At 45.4% G+C, this 23037-nt stretch overlaps 1 protein-coding gene and 1 long non-coding RNA gene across 2 annotated transcripts in view; one reads left to right on the top strand and one right to left on the bottom strand.

Moving 5' to 3' along the window:
* Nucleotides 1-817: 817 nt before the first annotated feature.
* Nucleotides 818-3569, bottom strand: LOC138746566 (uncharacterized). The gene is made up of 2 exons (XR_011347034.1): nucleotides 3493-3569; nucleotides 818-1054 (listed from the first exon to the last, which is right to left on the bottom strand). It is a non-coding gene; the product is annotated as an uncharacterized lncRNA (long non-coding RNA).
* A 6084-nt stretch (nucleotides 3570-9653) lies between these two features.
* The window catches only part of LOC138747529 (beta-1,3-N-acetylglucosaminyltransferase lunatic fringe-like), a 28147-nt gene continuing 14763 nt past the window's right edge, over nucleotides 9654-23037 (top strand). The window contains exon 1 of the mRNA XM_069906819.1: nucleotides 9654-10162. Coding sequence (XP_069762920.1) covers nucleotides 9725-10162 — 438 coding nt within the window. The 5' untranslated portion in view covers nucleotides 9654-9724. The remainder of the gene's footprint in view (nucleotides 10163-23037) is intronic.

Here is a 23037-nt window from a genome sequence, read left to right as displayed (position 1 = left end):
CTTTTGAGGGATCTTGCAAGGAATAGACTGAAAAAGATACTGAATTTGAGGAAAAATAAGCAATTTTTAATGAATAAATATATATATTTTGAATGTAGCATCCCAATGGTTGTCCAAGGCCACTCACTATTGAACAAGAAAATCAGAATTTGTCCTTCAGCTTTCAACACTCTGACATCTTGTTTGAAATAAAATAGATTAATGATTTAGTTAACATGAAATTCCTGTTTGCCTTCTTTTGAACTGCTTTGTTCATAATTTTGTCTATCAATAAACTTTGGGAAATTTATGCTATATTTTGGAATTTTTTTATTGACGTCAAGGCTTAATATGAAGAATTGAAGTATCTGTGATTAATTCCATGGAAACTAAGGTAACATGATTTTATCAGTAACTGATATCTGTAATGACGTATGTTCTGTGGTGAATATTTGTTGTGTTTAAATAAAATTTAAAAAACACTAATTTATCATATCCAGACAAGTGTGGACATTACTCTCATCTCAGTGCTAAGTGCGGAGATTTAGAGGTTAAAGTGTCGAATGCAGTTACTGCGGGCTCATGAGAAGGTGACAGTTCATGTAAATAAGGGCAAATAGAGAATCCTCACAGCAGGCACATTCTTCAGAAGTGACCATTTTTCCATTGGATGCGCCTGACTTGAATCACCATTTCACAGACCCAATCAGAGGGACACGTTAATAGCCAAGATTTTTGTGCTGCTTTGGGAAGAGAAGTGTCTTTCCTGAATAAAATGGGAAAGAAATGTAGACTTGCAATTGCGAAGTGGATGAAAGAAGTTCACTGAAGACCAACAGGTTTGCATATATCTATTTTACAATATTGGCACATTTACAAGGATGAAGTATATTTTCAAGTACAGTCACAGCAGGAAACATGCAGCACCGTAAGCTCCATAAACCATAGTAATTGTATGGAATAAATGGGATAATCTACTTATTGTAATATCAATGAAGGCATAATGATTTGCAGATGATCAGGATAATCTGTCTGCTCTTCTTAAAAATGGTGCCACGGGATCTTTTACATTCACCTGAAAAAGTAGATGGTGCCTCAATTTAACACCTCAACATGCAATCCCCCACATCCCCCCTCCGCTGCCCCATCCCCCCCCGACCCCCCCAACCCCCCCCCCCCCCTCGGCGCCCGCCAGTGCTGTGGTGCAGATTGAACTGAGAAACTACTTCTTTCTTTGGCTTGGCTTCGTGGACAAAGATTTATGGAGGGGGTAAATGTCCACGTCAGCTGCAGGCTCGTTTGTGGCTGACAAGTCCGATGCGGGACAGGCAGACACGGTTGCAGCGGCTGCAGGGGAAAATTGGTTGGTTGGGTTGGGACTACCCTGTGTACAAATCATTATCTTATGAGTCACCACTTCCTAGATTAGTGTGTGTGTAGTGCATTTAGGAAAGCCTGAGATTAGCATTTCCATTTTCACGGTAAAGTTGTGCTCCAAAATCACACCAAAGGTGAAGCCCCAGACAGCTTGTGCAGCCTGTAGAACGGGTACAAGGAAGGAGAATGTAAGGTAAAAATAATTTGGTTAACTGAACACACATCTGCCTTTAAATCTTTCTAACATTTTACTGTGGCATCAACCTAAATGTTTAGGTCTAGGTTTTAGACCTTCTTCGACCGCAAGACCCTGAAGAGGATAGTGAAATCAGCAGAAAAGATCATTGCGGGCTCTCTTCCGACCATGAAGGACACCTACAACACTCGATGCAGGCAAAAGGTGATAAACATTGTGAAGGACTCCACACACCCCTCAAGAATATGTTCTCCCTTCTGCCATCTTGTAGGGAAGTACTGCAGTACTCAGGCCCTTACATCCAGATTGAGCAACAGAATTTTCCCCCAAGCCTTCAGACTCCTGAATTCCCAGAACATTTGGGGATAGGGTACCATGGACTGTTAATATTTTAATGTGTTTAACTTCTATTCTAACTTCATGTAAATGTGCTCTGTGGTCCTGGAGAAACACAAACTCTTCTTTACCATGCAAGCATCGTATAAACGATAAATAAAGGTGACGACTCAACTTGGGAGATTGCTTTTTTGCTAAATTGCAGCACCTGTGGCCTCTTTTTCCTTGATAAACAGCTGTTCCTCAATGGAGCAGCCCATATAAGATTCACCAAAGTCGTATAAGGACAGCTACAAAATTGAGAAGGGCAAGGCAGGGATTCATTTCCCAAAACCTGATTGCCAATTTGACCTGTTTATATTCAGTATAAAGAAGTAAATCTAGCATCCAGGTTATCAATAAATCAGGAAGAATTATCACGTAATATTTGTGGGGAAACCCCCACCCCCTCTGCCCCTAAGTTTTTGAATAATTTTTTTTAAAGTTTTGCTCCTGTATTTTTTGTAAAAATGGAAGTATTGGATCTGTTGATTTAATAAACAAAGCTTGTGATCTCCTGTTTTAGATCATTTTTACCAGATCAAGATTAACAACATCCATTGCTTTCTCATGCAGATGATCAATAATTTTAGTCATCACTCCAACCGACAGAACTTTGTGGCTAGGAATGGATGATGAAATTGTCTGCAAATTGCAATCACTTAAGCCTTGGTGAGTTCAGTTTGTCATGAGACTGGTAGGTTATTACGGTTCTTCTAGTCAGCTACATGTAGAGACGTGCACTGAACAATGACTGCTACCCATTCAGTGAACCTGGCAGTAATTAACTACAAACAAACTTACAAGACATTTGTGCTTGGCACTTTTAAAAATGTATGTGTAGAAGTGCTCTCAGGAACATACATGTATATAAAATCATAAATTTGTCTTTGGACCTTATCTTTTGCAAGGGTAGTTCAACAACAAAAATATCAGCCTTCACCCACTAACACTGTATACACTCACTGCCACTGTATACACCCATCCTCACTGCAGACACTTATCACCACTGTATACACCCACCCTCACTGCATTAAGTGTTGTAGATGTCCTTCACTGTAGGAAGATAGCCCCCAATTATCTTTTTCCACTGATTTCACTCAGGGTTGCTGTGCTGATTTTTTAGGTGCAGGCACTCACCAAAAATGGCAACAAGGTTTTACGAGACCTGTCCTTGGTTGCGGCTGTGTTGTATTTGGCCTTGTATAATTGAGAGCGTTGGATAATTTAATAGTGTTTTTACTGGTTTGTGCGGTATATTGCCTTGATCTACTTGGGACCCCCAGGAGATACCATTAAATTTGGCAGTTAGAAATGTAAAGCTTCATTTGTTGACATTCTCAGGGCCATTGCAAACATTTCTCAGGTTCAGTGTAGAAATGAACGGCACAACCGTTTCAATAAAATGGAATTTGAAAGCAGTAGAGAGGAAATGAGATGGAAGGGTCAGTAAAGTTAAAGCGTGATGAATAATCTCCCTTGCATCCACAATTTGTATCATAAATGATATGTGGAAACACAAGATAGCCTTTCATTCATGGCATTCTTAGTGATAGAATACTCACAAAGGAGTCAGCTGTGACTTAAACGCCGGCAGTCTCATCAATAGATCCCAATTCTGAAACTTGAAATCAAAACATAGGATAAAACTCCTTTGCAGTGTTGCAAGATTGCTGCAGTGTTAAACTGTCCTTGATGCCTCCCCTTCAGGACAATGTAATTAATCCCATATAGTTATTTGGGAGTCATCCAAATTAGGAGGATTAGACAATTGGTCCCTTGAGCCTGCTTTGCTATTTAGGGGTTACTCTACTTTTCTAGCACATTTCCAGATCCAATGAAGCTTAATGCTGAGTGGGCCAGTGGCATATAACTAGACAAGTTGCTGCATCGCAGGTCAAGCGATCCAGGTTCAATTCTGACCTCTGGTATTACCTACACATCTTCTTCCTGTGATCACTTGTGTTTCACACAGGTGCTCCATTTTCCTCCCACGTTTAAAATAAAATGGTTGTATTAGGCTAATTGACCGTGCCAATTGTCCCTTGTGTGCAAGTGGTTGGTAGAATCTGAGAGTCTTCGATTGCAACATGGAGAGAATAGAATAGGATTGGAGTAACTGGGTCCTTGATGGCTGGCAGTGGACTCAATGGGCCAAAGGATCGGTTTCTGTAATGGATTACTCTATGGCTCTATCCAAAAATCAATTGATCTCCATTTTGAATTAACTCTGGGATGAAGATTTCCAAACATTCACTGCCCTCTGCATGAAAAAAAAATCTCCTAATCTCATTCTGAAATAATCTATTCCTGATTCTGAGACTGCAATCCCTCAATTACAGGAAATTATTTTCCTAACAGCCAGCATTTTGAGTTTTGCAAGAACTTTGGAATTTTCAATTCGATTTCTTATCCTTCAAGCCTATTCTACCCAATTGTTTCAGCAACTCCACTGGCCCTAGGTACCAGACTATTGCATCTTCATTGCACTCCCTCCATGGCAAGTATATCCTTTATTAGGGAAGAAGCATTGTGCAAAATACTCCAGATGTAATCTCCACCAAGCTCCCATATCATGAGAGAAATAGATTGGGTCCTGGACCCAACACACCAATGGCATCGTGAAGAAAGCACATCAGTGCCTCTAATTCTTCAGGAGTTTGCGGAGGTTTGGTATGACATCAGAAACCCTGGCAGATTTCTGCAGAGGTGTGGTGGAAAGTGAGCTGACCGGCTGCTATGGGAAGACCAATACCCCTGAGGGCAAAGCCCTCCAAAAGGTAATGGACGCAGCCCAGGACATCACAGGCAAAGACCTCCCACTATTGAGTACATCTACAGAGAACACTGCTGTCAGAGAGCAGCAGCAATCATCAAAGACCCCCACTACCCAGCACATGCCCTGTTCTCGCTGCTACCATCAGGAAAGAGGTAGAGGTGCCTCAAGACTCACATCACCAGGTTCAGGAAAAGCTGTTACCTCTCCACCATCAGACTCTTCAATGTCAAATTAAATGAGAAACTCATTTCAGGACTCTTACTTGTGCACGTTATTGATTTTCTTTGGTTCTCTCTGTATTGCAGTCAGATTGTCTACATTCGTTATCTGTTTATAGTTCTTTTATTTTATTGTTCACAATATTTTACGCTGTGTACAGTTTATTTTTTGCACTACTATTTAGTGGTAATTCTGCCACACCTGCAGGATAAAGGAATCTGAGGGTTGAATGTGATGCCATGTATGTACCCTGGCAATAAATCTGAAGTAACCAGAGGACATAGGTTTAAGGTCGTGGGTTGGGGGGGGGGGGGGGTGGTGGTGGGTGGGAGTTTGTGGGAAGAGACTTAATAGGAACATGAGGGTTTTATGCAGAGGGTGGTGTATGAAAGAGTCTGCCAAATGAGATGGTTGAGATGTGCTATTGTAACATTTAAAAAACATTTGCACGGATACATGAATACGATGTGTTTAGAGGGACATGGTCCAAACTCAGGCAGGAGGAACTAGAATAGATAGGCCACTTTGGTCAGGTTGGCCTGTTTCCAAGCTGACTCTGTGACTCTAATTACAGGAAGGCATCTTTCTCCATATCCTCTCATAATAAAGGCTGGTAATACTATTTGCTGTCTTAATCATTTGCTGCTCCAACTTTTCCAGCCATTATTGACCCTCCAAACAAAATCACAAAAATAAATAACCTCATCATTACCACTCTGCAGTTTGTGGGAGGAGCTTTCTGTGTCCACATTGCCTTGCGTTACAATAGCGGACCACACATCAAAATTACTTCACTATTGAGTGCTTTGAAACAACCAGATAATAGAAAAAAAAGCCCCTTTTAAAAACACAGATTTCCCTTGGAAGAACATTACTTCAATGGAAAGGCAATAAATAATGTATAAAAGTATACAAAACTTTTGCTTGACTGATAAATCAGTTACAAATCCAATTCCTAAACATGGAAGGTGAGCACATGTGTGAATGCTGTCTTGGAATGGAAGCAAGATCAAAAGAGACGTCCATCATGCACAATTTACTATCCCGTCCAACGCATGAATGTCATGGAGGCCAGCTAACAATTGTAGAAACTGATGAGTACCCTTAAAAGAAGCAGAAAAATTCAGACTACATGGTATTATCATTGCCACTGCAACACAAAAGAAGGCTAGTATTCTATTAGTTTGTATGTTCCATTATAATGATGGACTTTCCACTTTATCACCTTTTACCATTGAATTTATAAGTTTACTGTACACCCTCAAGTGGTACACGTGATGTATACAATTTCATATTCACTGCAGATACTTGTTCCGCTACAATTCCATAGATCTTACTCACTGTGTACATTCACCATTGCACAATCCCACATGAGGCATTCACGCACATAATTCTGCTGTGATTCAGTATCTTAGAGTATGTTCAGTGTGTGATTACTGTCACATTTACTGGGCACACTCACTGTCAGACACAATGTGCTCTCCCTCTTGTTGTGACAGTCCCAGTAGAAGCCACAATCTCTGTGCTTAATCTCACGGACAAGGTATGGTATACTCACTGTTCATATTCTTGCTGAGGCACAATCTGAATGCACTTTCTTCACTGGGTTCATACACTCACTCTTACACGATCCTAAAGTGAATGTTCACCACGCATAATTTATTACCTTTCTGCAGGCACATTCACCGTCAAATGTCCCACGCTCACTATCTTATAGAACAACTTTGTATTTTCAATGAGTACACACATATGATAATACGGACCCACACTGAATAGTCCCAGTCATAAAATCCCACAATGCACACTGTCACAAAGTCTACTTCACATTCACCCTGCACACCTGAGGTTAATCCGGTTACCAGGAGAACTATATACACAGTATTACACAAAGTACCACTTGACAAGCATTGTGAACATAGACAGGACATTCACTGTGTATACCCAAATGGTACACTTTCCAACACTGTACGCTATCTGTTCTGTCCACTCAATGGGCACAATCTCACTGTCAGACAACTCCACTAGCCACACTAGTTGTTCATCCTTTCACAATCACATTCTTTATTCTTTGTGGACACTGATATGGCCAGAAAATCCCACTCCGCGTGATCACTGTACACACATTCCCACACTGAGCGAACATTCATTCCTCTTACTATTCATTTAGTAAGTTCACTGTAAACCATTTGTTGCTATATGTGTTCTCATTCTGATACAATTCCACACCATACACACTGTGTATACTTTGTCACACTCTTATTCTTACATTCTGACAATTCACACTGATTCCCACACAACCCATCTCTCTACACTCATAAGGATGAGAGTGTCACACTTACATTATCACACAATTTGTCACAACGTGAGGCGCACTTACAATGCATTCAACACTCCTCAAAATGGACACAATCTATCCTATGATCCCAAACTGTACAAACATCATGCACGTACGTTACTGATACATGATTTCACACGTTAAACTCACAGCCACAATCTGTCACATATTCCCATTTTGTGCACCCATTGTGGGACACTCTCCACCACTGCATAGACTCACTGCCAGTGAATGCACTCACCGCCACTACATACGCTCACCGCCACTGCAGACACTCACACCGTCTTCACCCACTAACACTGTACACACTCACTGCCACTGTATACACCCACCCTCACTGCAGACTGCATTGAGTGTCCTTCATTGTAGGAAGATAGCCCCCAAAAATAGCGACAAGAAAGGTTGCGAGACCTACCCTTGGCAGCAGCTATGTTGTATTTGGCCTTGTATAATTGAGAACGTTGTATAATTGAATAAATTGACAAAGTACTATACAGTTAAACTCACTAATTATAGTAAGATATAATTATCAATTAAAGAAATAGATGGTAATCATGTATTTTATCAATTTAAAACTAATTACCTACTTATCAAAAATAAAGCCAATAAATTTTTATTGCACTTTTAGCCACCTAATCAAATATGAACTATTGCTGTCCCAGCTCCGGCTTGCAAACCACCCACTCCCCCTTCTCCGTACTCCCCCCCCACTGGATGTCCCGGCTTCCTCGTCCATGGCCACAGCTTCCCTGCTCCCCCCCCCCCCCCACCATTGGCTTAATCTGCCTTCTTGGCTTCCCTGGAATTAGGCCACCCCCCCAGGTTCGGCTTCCCTGACCCCCCCCCCCCAACCCCCCAGCTTTGCTTCGGCCCTCTGCTCCCACCTCCACACAGCCCCAACTTAACCTGCCCAGCAATCCCCACTCTCCCGGATCTGGCACTTCTCACATTCTCGCTTTCACTTTACTGTATTTATTTTGGTTGTTTTCCTCTTCAGTTTCTTCCTTTTCTTTTTCCCGCTGCCGAGCGCATGCTTTCCTCAGAGGACCTGGAAATGATGATGGTGCCAACTCCCTGCAGAACGAAAGTCGGTCTAACTGATGCCACACGTACCCGACTCGTGCGCGCACTTTCCCACCACCAACACCCACTTCCCCCATGTTTTAGACGTGACCGCTGCTGCCGCTGCTCAATCCCCACTACAGTAGTTTAAATTCCCTGCGTTTTTTCTGGTTTTCTTTACAGAGGTCACCCCTGAATTCATTATCCTCTGTGGGATCTTGCAGTCTGAGGTGGTACTGGTTCCAAGCCAGGCAGTGATGCAGTTGCATAGGATACTCTCAATACATTCGCCCCCCCCACAAAAAAACTTTATTTGTAATAAATTATGGACAAAACAAGCTGTTCCACACTTTATATGTCAATCCTATTTAATAACATATTTACAAACTTTTACGTAGTGTCAGTTATCTCATATCAAGGAAGTTACTTACAGTAGAGGAGAAGCTGTTGAGAAACGGTTTACGTTTTCTCAGTCATCTCATCGATGAACCTTCCATGTTTAACATTGTTGCCTTAATACTCAGTTTCCACCCACTGTGGCCCCTTGCTGTTTCTCCCTGCTCTCTGCTGGTTTAAGGCAGTGGTTTTCAAACTGCCCCCCTAACCCCCCAAACTCCCTATGCCATAGATGCTCTGTGATTTGTAAGGGGTTGCTAAAGGTGGTATGTGGGTGGAAAGAAAAAGGTTTGAAAAACCACTGTTTGTACCTTGTTGACTGGTTGTGTGCACGGTTTCAGAACTCCGAAGGAAATGGGCCAATGACAATTTTTCTCAAGCAAAATATTCCAGTAACAATTGGGACTGGAGCAGTGGTTTTCAACCTTCCCACTCACATCCCACCAGAAGCAATCCCTAACTAATCACAGAGCACCAAAGGCATTACTTTACATGTGAGTTTGGGGGGGGAGGGGGGGGAAGGGGGGGCAGTTTGAAAACCAGTTTCCCCTCTGTGTCAGCCTCTCTCCCTACTTGTACCACGGATTGTGTGTCAGTCCCTCTGGCAACTTGTACCACGGATTGTGTCAGTTCCCCCGCTGTGTTAGCCCCTCTTTCTACTTGTACCACGGATTGCTCCAACGAAAAGGCAGGTAGGTGTAGCTGGGGGGGGGGACCATGCAGGTCCCTTTGACTCGGTGGGGTGGGGGGGAGTGCAACGAATCAAAGGAGAGCTCAGCTTACATGCACCGATTGCCTCCTACCCTGGCAGTGACTGCTCTCTCAAGCGTCCCTCGTTACTGGGGAGGTGGGGGGGTTGCAGCGTCGTTAGCGACCAGGAGGCGGGTCTCCAAGCGCCTGACATCAGCCGTAGGTTATATAAGGGAGGGAGGGCCGGCGAGTCGGCGGAGAGTCGCGGTGGGTCGTGGGCGGCGGTCGGTGCCACGGCGCAGCAGAGGTGGCCGCGATGCCGCGGGGCTGCGCAAGGAAGCTGCTCGCCTCGCTCCTGGGGGCCACGCTCGCCTGCCTGCTGGTGGTCCTGATGGTGGAGCCGCCCCCGCAGCCGCTGCGGCGAGGGCTGGAGCTGCGGAGCCGTTCCCTCCAGAGCCTGCCGAGCCCCGGGGACAGCGGGCAGTGGGGGCTGGAGGAGGTCGAGGAGCCGCAGCCCCCGGCTCGCAGCTTCCAGGACTATTTCAGCGATCTGAGCCGCGCCAGGGCTGCGGGAGCCGGGCTGTCGCCGCCGAAGTCGCAGTCCCAGCCCCCCGAGGCGGCCGTCACCCCCCGGCCCTTCCGGGACGACATCGCCGACGGCGACCTGTTCATCGCGGTGAAAACCACGAAGAAATTCCATCGCTCCCGGCTGGAGCTCCTGCTGGACACCTGGATATCCCGCAACCGGCTGCAGGTGAGCGGCCAGACCGTCACGGGCTCAGCAATTCGGGGAGGACGGCACTGCTTTCCCTCCCCCGAACTGAAATTGCGGCCGTTCTCCTGGGATGAATGGAACCGGGCCGCCCCTGTCCACGGCTCCGAGCCGTGGCTGCAGCAGCGGGACGCTTCCGGGGTTGGCTGGCGGGGTCTGGTGGACGGACTGGCCGTCCCGCTGATGTCTCCACGCTGCCGGCTTCCAGCCGGACGTAAGCTCTTCCGCTGGTTGGTCTCCACCTCCACTCTCCCCCTCCTCCTCCACTCTCCCCCTCCTCCTCCACTCTCCCCATCCTCCTCCTCCACTCTCCCCATCCTCCTCCTCCACTCTCCCCATCCTCCTCCTCCACTCCCCCATCCTCCTCCTCCACTCCCCCATCCTCCTCCTCCACTCCCCCATCCTCCTCCTCCACTCCCCCATCCTCCTCCTCCACTCCCCCATCCTCCTCCTCCACTCCCCATCCTCCTCCTCCACTCCCCCATCCTCCTCCTCCACTCCCCCATCCTCCTCCTCCACTCCCCCATCCTCCTCCTCCACTCCCCCATCCTCCTCCTCCACTCCCCCATCCTCCTCCTCCACTCCCCCATCCTCCTCCTCCACTCCCTCATCCTCCTCCTCCACTCCCCCATCCTCCTCCTCCACTCCCCCATCCTCCACGCCCCCAATCCTCCTCCCCCGCGCCCCCAATCCTCCTCCCCCGCGCCCCCAATCCTCCTCCCCCGCGCCCCCGATCCTCCTCCTCCACTCCCCCGCGCCCCCGATCCTCCTCCCCCGCGCCCCCGATCCTCCTTCCCCCGCGCCCCCGATCCTCCTCCCCCCGCGCCCCCGATCCTCCTCCCCCGGGCCCCCGATCCTCCTCCCCCGGGCCCCCGATCCTCCTCCCCCCGGGCCCCCGATCCTCCTCCCCCGGGCCCCCGATCCTCCTCCCCCGGGCCCCCGATCCTCCTCCCCCGGGCCCCCGATCCTCCTCCCCCGGGCCCCCGATCCTCCTCCCCCGGGCCCCCGATCCTCCTCCCCCGGGCCCCCGATCCTCCTCCCCCGGGCCCCCGATCCTCCTCCCCCGCGCCCCCGATCCTCCTCCCCCGCGCCCCCGATCCTCCTCCCCCGCGCCCCCGATCCTCCTCCCCCGCGCCCCCGATCCTCCTCCCCCGCGCCCCCGATCCTCCTCCCCCGCGCACCCGATCCTCCTCCCCCGCGCCCCCGATCCTCCTCCCCCGCGCCCCCAATCCTCCTCCCCCGCGCCCCCCTCGTCCTCCCCCTCTCCCCCACTGCCTCCTCTCCCCTTAACCAGTGATTTATACGGGATTCCCATTCTCCTTGCACCAGTCATATTTTGTTATGGAGAAGCTGGTTAGTCTCCCCCTCTGCTGCCTTGGCAAATCTTTATCTCTGTTAACTGTCAATAATTACATTGCCCGCATAACAGCAGTGGCTGCCCTTCAGAAGAACTTCAGTGCCATAATGGGATTTGTGACCTCTTGAAGGTGTTAATAATGTGACTGCACACTCTGATCTCATGCAGGGCATCAAAGACCACACTTTGTAGTCGAGGCATTCCATCCTTGGGGTAGGATCTGGTTGTCTTGTTAAGGAAATTGGGGCATTGATCTTTATTGATTGCATTAAGCTGAGTGGTCCATATTTGAAAGCACCCTTAAGCTACAATATTAGAAATACCATTGACTTCTTTCTGTGTCATTATTTGGATTTGCCATCTGTCATTTTAAGAGGAACTGCCTTTGAAACACTTTAAAGTTCAGTTTTACAACTAAAACCATCAGATATCTGTACTGGTTTAATGTATTGTTATCTTGATTGTTAGTATTGTATGATGCTTCATGGATGTTAATGTGATTGAGAGGAATATTTTGTCTTTGCAAGATCCCTCAAGTCTTGAAAGAAGGACTTTCACGCTCTGTCAGCTCTAACCTGATTAAATGGTGGGTTTAACAGAAGCCAAAGGGTTTAACCAGCTTCCCTGAGCAGAATGCTGAATTAGGCCAGGAGCAATGGGCCTGGCATGTGTTCCCAAGGAGCAGTAACAAGGCAACAATGGCGGGAGGTGGTGTGAGTGGAAGAATGTGTGCACTTTGAAGAAAGATGAAGAGGAGTCTCAAACTTTCCAGGTTTGAAGGCAACTTGAATGAGACAGTTGATAAAAATAGGGGAAGCCTGTACCTTAATGGTGTTTTTAAACGAGATTTTTCTACAAAGTGGTTTTAATTTGGGTTTGATTTTTCACCAATAAAGATACAATTAATGGCCATCAAAGACAAAGTTTCATGGGGATAAACCCTCCACATCGTACAATTCAGCCTCACATGCATATGTCTGTGTGTATATTTTATTTTTTTATATATATATATATATATATATACTTGTTCCCTCCTGGGAGTTTGGTGAATTGGGGCCATGTAATTTGATTAGTGATGGTCTTCACTCTTTGACTTGACCGCACTTGTCAGTTTTGAAATTTGAACATCATTCGTTGAATCTGATAGAAGTGATAGAATTTGAACAGTTTCTCTGTTGTGGGAAGATGCTGTGGGAGAGTTTTCCCCTTGATTCCAGGTACATTCAGAAAGCATGCAGACAACAAACCTTTAAAATGCCACTCTTGAACATGCCTTGAATCTTGTCATCAACAACAGGAAGATTGATCCCAAAGCCATCAGGTGGTGGTCCTCAGTTGCAAATTTGGAACCTTTGCCTAGACAATGACCTTAAAGCTCATCAAAAGAAAAATTGAACTCTGTTAACTATTTGTACCTGACAATTATAGTTTCAGCTTTTTTGAGTCTCTACAAATCTGAAGGTTTAATGTTAGCAAAAATTAGTATCAGACTGACAGGGGAAATGTCATGCAAATAGTTTATTGTGCAGAAGAAGCTTTTCTGTTCATGCCATTGAGACGAATTAAATTAGTCATGTCAGACCTGGAAAGTAATCAGATTAAACTAGTTTTACCTGTCAGCAGAAGCTCACTTAAAATGAATTACTGCTGGATATTTGGATCCAGTCTCACCTGGTGACTAGTCTTGTTTGGTCAAGGTTTGTTATTAATGCCTGCAGCAATGAACTGTTCATCCCAATATTACACAAACTCTCAAATGTGATTTCATAATGATTTGAAAACTACCATTTTTTTATGTTCATGGATGATGTCTAAACCAGTGATCAAAAATACATAGAATAATGTTTTTTTAGTTTTCTGTGATATCACTGAAAAGATTTTCTTTTAATCCTGTGATAGATTTTTTTTTCTTGGTATAAATCGTATGTGATGCTCATAGCTTTGAGAGTTTTTCAGCTTGTATCCCAAGCCTGAGTGATCATAGTTCAGCTCTCACGCTGTCTCCTTAAAGGCTAACAAAGCCCTTTTCTGAAAACAGAGAATGGAGCCCCAGCCTCTTGTGCTGGGCTTTCCATGGGAACGTAGAAGATGAAGCTATGGATTTGGAAAGAAGAGAAGCTGAGGTCAGGTTGCCTGGCAATGGGGAAAGAGTTCCCAGCTTATGACACTTAGAGTGACAGTAAACAGTTTTTCTTCCTCCTCCTTCTCTTTGCAGCCAGCTAATCATTGCCTATGGGTTTAATATCTACAGTAGTGGGGGGAAAAAAATCAAGCTGTGGTATTGTAACCTTGAAGAGAAATCCAAGACTGTCAAGTTATTCTATATACACTAGAGTGCATAGAAGATACAGTTATGTTCAATGGCAATCTAATGCCCTTATTTTCCTGCACAGGCCTTGCAAGGTGTACCCTCCAGGGAATTTGTCCTCTGTTTATTGTTTGAGATAATGTGAAACGAATGACAATTATCACAGCCAAATACGTAAATGTCTCTATACTATATTGGGTTAAAATGTATCACACTGCTAACATTATGGATGACTTTATAAAATAAAAAATCAATGATGGAAACCTAAATCGAGAACAGAAAATCTCAAATACTCAGCTGGGTTAGGCAGCATGTGTGGAAAGAAAAATAGAATCTTAAAGGTCTTTGACATGAAATGTATCGTTAAAGGTGAGAATAGAATTTGATAAGGGTAGATGAAGTACAAAATTGTTTCTTCTGACTGGGGGGGGGGGGAATTCAAAAATGGTGCAAATCTTAAGGTTAGGAGTAAAGAGCTGTGGGTTGATAATGGGGACCAGCCTGTCTTGGGGTGGAGGGGGAGGAACCAGCCTGTCTCGGGGGGGGGGGGAGGAACCAGCCTGTCTCGGGGTGGGGGGAGGAACCAGCCTGTCTCGGGGTGGGGGGGGAGGAACCAGCCTGTCTCGGTGGGGGGGGGGGGGGTGAACCCAGCCTATCTCTCCACAGAATAGAAAATAACTGAATAGAAAAGAAACAATGCTATCCAGGGACATGTAGGAATGCTCATAATGGAGATGTGGTTCAGATCAGCCATGATCTAACTAAATCCTGACACAGGCCTGAAAACAAAATGTACTTGGACATTGAGTACCTTGGTTGCTGATAAATGAGAAACTTTACACTGCAGCTCTTAGAACACGGCTCTACAGCATTAGTAGAGTGGAGCTCAGAATGCACCTCCAGTGAAACATTACCCTATAGTTTTTGCAGCTGCCACCTGTGGTCTCGTGTGTATCATCTGTCCACTGTCTGCAGCAGCTGAGTCCTGCTATATTGTTTTTGACTTCTGTTCAAATTTTTTTCCCTTTTTTTTAGTGTTCTGTTTAAATGGGATGGCAGTGGCCCAGGTTATTTTTAGCTATGGCTTTAAATTAAACAAGAAGTTTTTTTTCCCCTTCTACTAATTAAGATGCAGGCATAAAGCAGTTTTGATCTTCTGTGAACCAGGGTTTAACAAAACAAAGCACCAACGTGTGCACGAAAAGAATTTGTGTTTTCAAATGGCAGGCAGGTGTTGGGATGGGGTTTAGCCTTTGAGGGAACGCCCCTTCCACTGTCTAACTATAAAGCAACTGTCGAGTGTTCCTGCACTCTATTCATCAAACAAAATGTATTCCTCCCACTTTGGTTTCTGCCTCCCTCCCCATTCTTCCCCCCCCCCCCCCCCATTCTGCAAGTGATGGTCCGACCTGCACCTCCTGAGTGGGGAGGTGGGGTGTGGGGGTAGGCTTGGGGAGGAAAGACTCTGGTGGAGGTTGGTTAGTGGAAAATCTATAGTTCTTTGCTCAGTTCTCCCCTTCCCCTTCAACAAGCAAATTGAATGGTCAGTTTAATACCAGAAGGGAGATTGAGGTTGCATTGAATTTACTAACTGCACTGGATAATTTTAGCTAAACTAACAGACAAAGAGTTTAAATTGCTGGGATGAAACAGCTGGTGGAAATAGCAGAGGACAAAGATTTGGGAGGGTCAAGGGGAGTGGCAATGAGAATAAGCACTAAATGCCCAGGTGAATGGCCCTTTCCTTCCACCATCACTATTCTGTGGCTCTGTCTTTCTTTTTCCTCTGCATTTGATTTTTTTTCCCCTCTGTTTGTCCCCTTAATCAGAAAATTAAGTACTACTTATTGGTATGATCCAGTCCGATATTCCAGTGCAGAATTGAATGAGTTGCACCGATATTCCTTTGTTCTCGCTGGAATTAAAATAAATACGACGATGCTCCTTCAAGAAAGAGAAAGAGATATCTCAGGTGTTTTAGACCATCTTCACTCAATATTAATACACCTGTGGGAACTTCCTTTGTACATTACTGCGAAATCATTTTCTACGTCACAGTGATGGCTGCAGCTCAGAATCTCAACTGATTCTGAAGAGCATTATGGTGAAGCCTGTAATGTGTGTTGCCTAAATGCGCATCGTCCTTCTTCCCTCCTGTTCTTTTCTCTTTGGCTTGGCTTCGCGGACAAAGATTTATGGAGGGGGGGTAAATGTCCACGTCAGCTGCAGGCTCGTTTGTGGCTGACAAGTCCGATGCGGGACAGGCAGACACGGTTGCAGCGGTTGCAGGGGAAAATTGGTTGGTTCAGAGCCAGCTCTTCCCTCCTGTATTAATAGCACAACATGTAGAAGTATTTTTTTTGTGGGATCCAGGAGTTCTCTAGTAACTGGTGGCCTGTACCTTAAGCAAAGCTTTTCTGTTATGGCAGGAAGGGGAGGGTGATGTGAGAATGAATTGCTTGGTAAACTTTCTATCAGGATTCGCTGGAGAGCAAGCAGGAACAGGTTCCCTCAATTTTTCAATGTTTTATTATCTAAATTATTCCTACAATGAATAACTTTTGTACAGTAACATTAACCATAACCATTTATGGAGCGGAAACAGGCCATGTCGGGCCTTCAAGTCCGCACCGGGTCACTAGAACAACTCCACTAGCTCAAACCTCCCGCTCTCCGCCAATAACCCTCCAACCCCCTCACCTCCATGTTCACATCCAACCTTCTCTTAAATGACAGAAGGGACCCTGCCACAACTATCTCATTTGGAAGATCATTCCATTCTGCCACCACTCGCTGAGTGAAAAAGCCTCCTCTAATATTTCTCCTAAAGTGTTGATCCCTTACCCTTAACTCATGGCTGTCCCAAGTTTTTCATGAGGTCATAAGGAGCCACTAATTAGCAATGAGCTGAAGGAGATGGTTTTAGGATGGGTGACAAAAAAGGTACATTAAAAAAAAATCAAGATGGTGTTTCTGCAAAGCAAATTCAGAGCTTAAAGCCTTGTGTTTTGTGGCAAAGGTTAGCAACTGAGGGGTGATGAGGGGTGATGAATTGAGGGGTGCACTTTTTAAAGGAATAGTTTTTATTCATAATTTAGGGGATTGGGGTCAAAGTTTAGTTGCACAGCATGGTAAAAGGTCCTACAGCCCTTGCTGCCCAATCACACCTAATTCATCTATAAACCCTGGTACGTTTTGAGCAGTGGTTGGGGTGGGGGGGGGGCGGAAGGAGGAGGAGAAGAAGCTGGAGACCCCGGGGAAAACCCACGCAGATTTGGGGAGAACATGCAAACTCCTTTCAGACATCATTTGAACCCTGGTCCCAGCCGGTGGCACTGTAACGGCATTATGCTACACCAACCATGCTGCCCAAAGTGGGACAAGTCTCGAAAGTGAAATATAGCCAAGTTTTGGAACTTCTGGTCTCAGTATTTGAATGAAGAATGTTATGGATGCACAAAACCAAACTGAAGAGAAGTATTCTTTGCAAATTGTGTGCACAGCTCCTCCCTTTCAGCTTCACAACTGGTTGCTGCTGGGCTGGATGAACTGCACACACACATCACTGGTCAGTATCTGCAACAGTTGAGTTGATTTTTAAAAGTAATTTTTCCTCCTACAAGTGGACCTGCAGTTTTACTGATTTTATTACTCTGACCTTGTGCCAGCTGTCTTTTCAAGATTGGCATCTGCACCCAACAGTCTTTCTTGTTCTAGTGCGCTCAGCAATGTACTGTGTTCAGTTTACACTATAAACATTGATCTGATGTCTCCAGAGCCAAAAAGCACCTTGGGCCAGATCAAGCTGGTTCTAGCTCTGTTCCAACTGGTTAATCACAACAGATTCTTCAGCTCAGGCTAAGTGCCGCAAGAGAAAGACAACCTATTTTCTCTGTTTACCTTGAGGACTCTGGAATGCGTGAGGCGTGTGGGGAATATTAACTGACTGCTGCTTTGAGTGAGAGTGGCAGCATCTGGAGCCTCCCTTCTGGAGCTATCAATTCACCTGTCAGGGATGGGGCAGAGAGGCGAAGCACTCAGCTCCAGGCTTGGCGTGTGCTGAATTGGGCTGGGATCATCTCAGCTTTCATCAGGCACGCTCTCCACCCCTGGGGCACATTGAAGTATTAGCAAGTCGGGAACAGCAAGTGAAAGCAGCTACTGGTGTGTATAATGTTTAGTCTTTTTAAAAAAAACACTTCACATTCTTATGGACCCGTAAACCTGTTTTTTTTTTTAAATAAATGATCCAGCTGTCAAAATGGCCACACAGGAACAGGTTCTGGTCATCCACTCAAACATTCATATTTAAGCTACTTGTTTTGATTCCAAGTGATTTCTCAGTCTGGGCTGGGATGATCATTAGTAGATGTGCTGATCATCTTCGGTGTTTGATGCTTTATTTATAGGAAAGTTTAAAAACACATTTCTGGAGGAATTCAGTAGCACCAGTGGGTCAACTTTTCAGGTCAGAACTTTTCATTAAGATTGGTTTGACCTGAAATGTCAGTCATTCTTTTCCTCCCTCTGATGTTGCTCGACCCTCTGAGGTCCCCTAGCAGAGTGGACCGAAATACAGCCTCTCGTGTGTGCCAATTAGAATTATTTGACCAATCTTTGGTGGCAGTGCCGTTTATTTTTTAAAAAAAAACATACTTTCCACTGTCTTTGTCCAGGCTCGATCTCTAAAATCGAATGTTATAGGTTGCAGAGAAGTTGATGAGCCAGTCAAATAGATCTAATCACATGCCACAGTTTGGCTCCAAGGTTCCTTCTATTGTCCTAATTTTTATCTGCTGTAGGGCAGTCAACATGAGCATTGCCTTGTTCCCTTAACAATTAGAGAAAGAGAAGCAAAAGAGAGTCTATACAGAGATGCTGAGGGTCCATGGAGCCCTCCAGTGCTTCCACAGCCACAATGGACTCCAGTTGAAACCATCAGCAACTTGAGCTCCAGATTGAAACTTTTGATATGACCAGGAAGCCTTCAGTACCTGAGGCTCTTTGGGAGCCCTTCCTGCCCCCAGCCCCTTCTCAAATCTTGGTTCCCATGAGCCGGATGCCAACAGCCTGTGTGGATCTTTCAGATGGTGGTCCATGAGAGGCTGCACACTCTAGGGAAGTGGAGGACTGGAGCAGGGCAGCAGAAAACAGGAAGACCAACTCCTGTCTGAGATTTGGGGTGGGGGAGAGAAACAGAATAGATGACCCATGGAACTGTGACCACCGAGGTGGACCAGTGAGGGAGATCTGCGGTGGGCAACTCGTAGAGAGGATCCCGCGGAAGCTGAGGATTCCTAGTGACTTGTGCTGGCGGTGGTCTGCTGGGGACTGGCTCGAACTGGCTGGGGGGGTGGGGGGTACCAGGTATTGGAACCAGGATGTGAGGAGGCGCCAAAGGGTCCCTGATCTGTGTTGCAGGTTTGGATCTGGAGCTCAGGTTGCCAACGGTTTGGACTGGACTCTGGGTGGCTGCAGAAGTGCTGGAGGTGAATCTATGGGGGGGATGGTGGGGGGAGGGGAGAGTCTCTCTTTTCCCTTCTCTGACTGAAAGAGGCACCTGGGCCATGTAATAGGACACTGTTTTATTACTATGACAATAAATTGAATCTTATAATCACCATCATGAAGGGAGGGAGGTAGATCTCCTATTATGTTTCTCCTTCTCAATTGGGGGTGGGAGGAGGTCCAGTGCCCTATGCTTGACCGCTGCTTCCCCAGTGTCTGCATCCCCTCCTGGTATGCCATCCAGTGCAGGTGCCACCATCTTGGGCATACAGCAGTGGAATTTAAAAAGGTCAGCTCCTTTAACAAGCCATTCAAAGCCTGAACAGAGTTGTTTGAATTTGGCTCAGGCAGTAGGACCCTGCGGGGCAGTGTTGTGTCTCTGCTCCCTGCTCTGCTGGGTCCACACCAGCAGAAGCCCTGCCTTATAGCAGTTCTGGCAGCTTTTTAGCTTTATTGTCAGAGTACATGCATGACGCCGCATACAACCTTGAGATTTATTTTTTCCTGTGAGCCAGGCAGAATTACCACTAACTGGTAGTGTAAAAATTAAACTGTTCATAAACATGTAAACAAATAAAAGAACTGTAAACCGATAAAGAATGTAAGCAAACTGCAAATCTAGAGAACAAAAGAAAATCAAAGTGAACAAGTAAGAGCCCTTAAATGGAGTTTGTGGTTGAGGAGTCTGATGGTGGAAGGGGAGCAGGTGTTCCTGAACCTGGTGGCGCAGGACTTGTGGCCCCTACACCTCTTTCCTGATGGCAGCAGCGAGAACATAGTGTGTGCTGGGTGGTGTGGGTCCTTGAGGATTGTTGCTGCCAACTAGCTGTTGAAATTGGTGCCTGTCCCATAGCGGTGCTTGATTTACTGAATGGAGTGCCACTAATGGGTTAGATGTACAAATTAGATGGTTTGGGAACAAAATGGAAATGCCAGAGAGTGTGTTGAATTTCCTCCAGATGTTAATTCATTCTTTCTGTTGTAGTGGCAATTTAAAATAATATTTCAAATAAAAGATCTATTTTAATTATTACTTGAGCATTGCCCTGGTTTCCATATTCCTTTCCCGGCCTTGTGTTACTGAGCTTATCCACAGAAAATGGCTTCCTGCCTTTTTTCTCTGATTTGGCTGACTTCATTGTTCAGAGTTCCCCTAGCTGGTCTTCCGGTGTTAGTCAGAATGAATGCTGAGAGAAAACAAAGGTAGTTCCCAATTGAAAGAAAAGAATAGAGTGTGGGGCAACAATGGGGCTAGAAAACAATGAGTGCCGAGAGTGGATTTGTGTGCGATAAGAAGCCCATTCTTCTGAAGGAGCTGGGATGGTGGAGGTGTACTGGCCCTGATTTGATGGGGGAGGGGGGTGGGGGGGGGCTGGTGGGAGGGAAATGACCTGCTGAATTAAAGCAATTCGCAAGTGAGCATATTTGTTACACCACTGCTCTAAATGGTGTGTAACTGCACATCATAGTTCTATTGAAATTAAACCGTTACAAAACATCCCTCTTTGAGCTGTAATATACATTTTATTATTTTAATTGAATTGTTGGCCTTGTTACATAATATCAAGGTGCTGCTTGTGTTAATGATCAAGGCCTTCAGGTCATGAGAAGTGTATTTAATACTAAGCCCTGAACTAATCTAAAGCTTATCTAGTTATAGGTAATTATCAAGAGTGTTAAAACCCTACTCCTTTTGGGCTGGGTGCTTCACCAGGTGTCAGTCTAGAGTGCATGGCATTGAAGCAAAAGACAAGGGGCTGCATTAATTCCTTCCACAGTCTGGGGCTAGGAGACCAGTTCTGTCTGTCCCCAGTTTCAAACACAAGAATATAAAGCAACTATCTGGATATCCTCATTAAAATGATATCACTTGCTTGTCCATAAGGATTAATTCTTTGTTCGTGATGGCTCAGCTGCCCTGAGTTTATGGCAATCACCTCGCACGGTTTGAGTTACAGGGAAAGGTTGTGCAGACTAGGGCTTTTTTCTCTGGAGCGTAGAAGATTGAAGGGGGACTTGATAGAGGTGTTTAAGATTTTAAAAGGGACAGACAGAGTAAATGTGGATAGGCTTTTTCAATTAAGAGTGGGGGAGATTCAAACTAGAGGGCATGGTTTAAGATTGAAGGGGGAACATGAGGGGATATTTCTTTACGCAAAGGGTGATAGGGATATGGAATGAGCTTCCGGCAGACGTGGTTGAGGTGGGATCATTGGTTACTTTTAAGGAAAGACTGGACCGGGTGCTGGTCAGTGGGACTAGGAGGGTGGGGATTTGTTACGGCATGGACTAGTAGGGCCGAACTGGCCTGTTCTGTGCTGTAAGTGGTTATATGTTTAAGTCCACTATGTGACTCCGAGTAACAATGAAAATAAATGCTGAGACAATTCAATCAAACTAAATGAGAAACTAAATCGATTTGATTTTCCAACTTGATGTTCTCTCCTTTCCCAACTAGTGCTTTCCTCAGAGCTCAATTATACAGAAATGTGTCACTTGAAAATTTCTTCATTTAATAGTCGGCTCAATTTGGACATTCTTTACATGGCTATCCTGATGTAGAGAGAAGAGCATCTTGATCTTGTCGGTTCATTTTGCAATTTGCAGTAGGAGTTGGGGTTAGTATTTAGGAAGTAACTGATTTCTCTCCCTGCTTGTCCTTTCCTTCCCTCCGATGCATTGAGGCTTTAATCCGAGCAGATCAGTTCACGCAGACTGGTGATTAAACTGGATTCCTTGCACTATGACACGGGAGCTCATTGTACAATGCATAGAGGTACCAAAATTCTTCTGTTGTTGAGGGCCGTAGCCAGGTTCTAAGGTTAGGGGGATCGAGCATCATGACACATACCAGATGGTGAGCCAGTGGTTGAATGGTTTTTCAGCAAGATTGGATCGGGGTGGGGGGTGGTGGTGGATCTGGTTGAGAGTGGAGTGGGGGGTGGGGAGGCTCCTATTTTGGAAAATAATGTGCAGGCCACTGGTTGCAGTAACACGGGTGCACACTGCACAAAGCCTTTGAAAGCAGAGACATTTTACAGAATCACAGTTGGCATCTGTGAGAAGGATTGTAATGGACCCCATAGAGATAGGCTGGTGGCATGGGTAGATGAGGTGGAAAGCAGACAACTGGAGGCACATTTGTAAAATGTGGACAAGAACTGATCAAGGAGGGCATTTGTGCAAAGATTATAAAGTGCAAGAGCAAAGTTTAAAAAAAAATCTTGTGATGTAAACAAGAACAAGGAGGTCATCATTAACTTTTACGGAATATACTGGTTCAGTCACAACTGGAATTCGGGGAGCCACCCTTCCAGAAAATGGGGAGTGTTTAATAATGGGCAGAAGAGATTTGCTGAAACCATCTCCAGAGATGAGGGAGATTTATGTGAATACACCAAAGAAGCTTCTCCTTAGAATGGAGATGGTTGTGTCTGGGTCTGACAGAGGTATTCAAAATCACAAAAGAGTAGATAGGGAGAGACTTGATGTTGGTGGAGGAGTCTAGAATCAAGAGAAGTGGATGAAAGAACCGTGTTTTGAGAAAAAGTATATTTGCCGTCTGGAATGCACTGCTCTGGAGCGTAGAAGATTGAGGGGGGACTTGATAGAGGTGTTTAAGATTTTAAAAGGGACAGACAGAGTAAATGTGGATAGGCTTTTTCAATTAACACCATTTGTAAT

Source organism: Narcine bancroftii, chromosome 12 (genome assembly GCF_036971445.1).
Source record: "Narcine bancroftii isolate sNarBan1 chromosome 12, sNarBan1.hap1, whole genome shotgun sequence".
Taxonomy (NCBI): domain Eukaryota; kingdom Metazoa; phylum Chordata; class Chondrichthyes; order Torpediniformes; family Narcinidae; genus Narcine; species Narcine bancroftii.
Note: the sequence above shows the minus strand (reverse complement) of the source record. Positions and strands in the feature narration are given on the sequence as shown.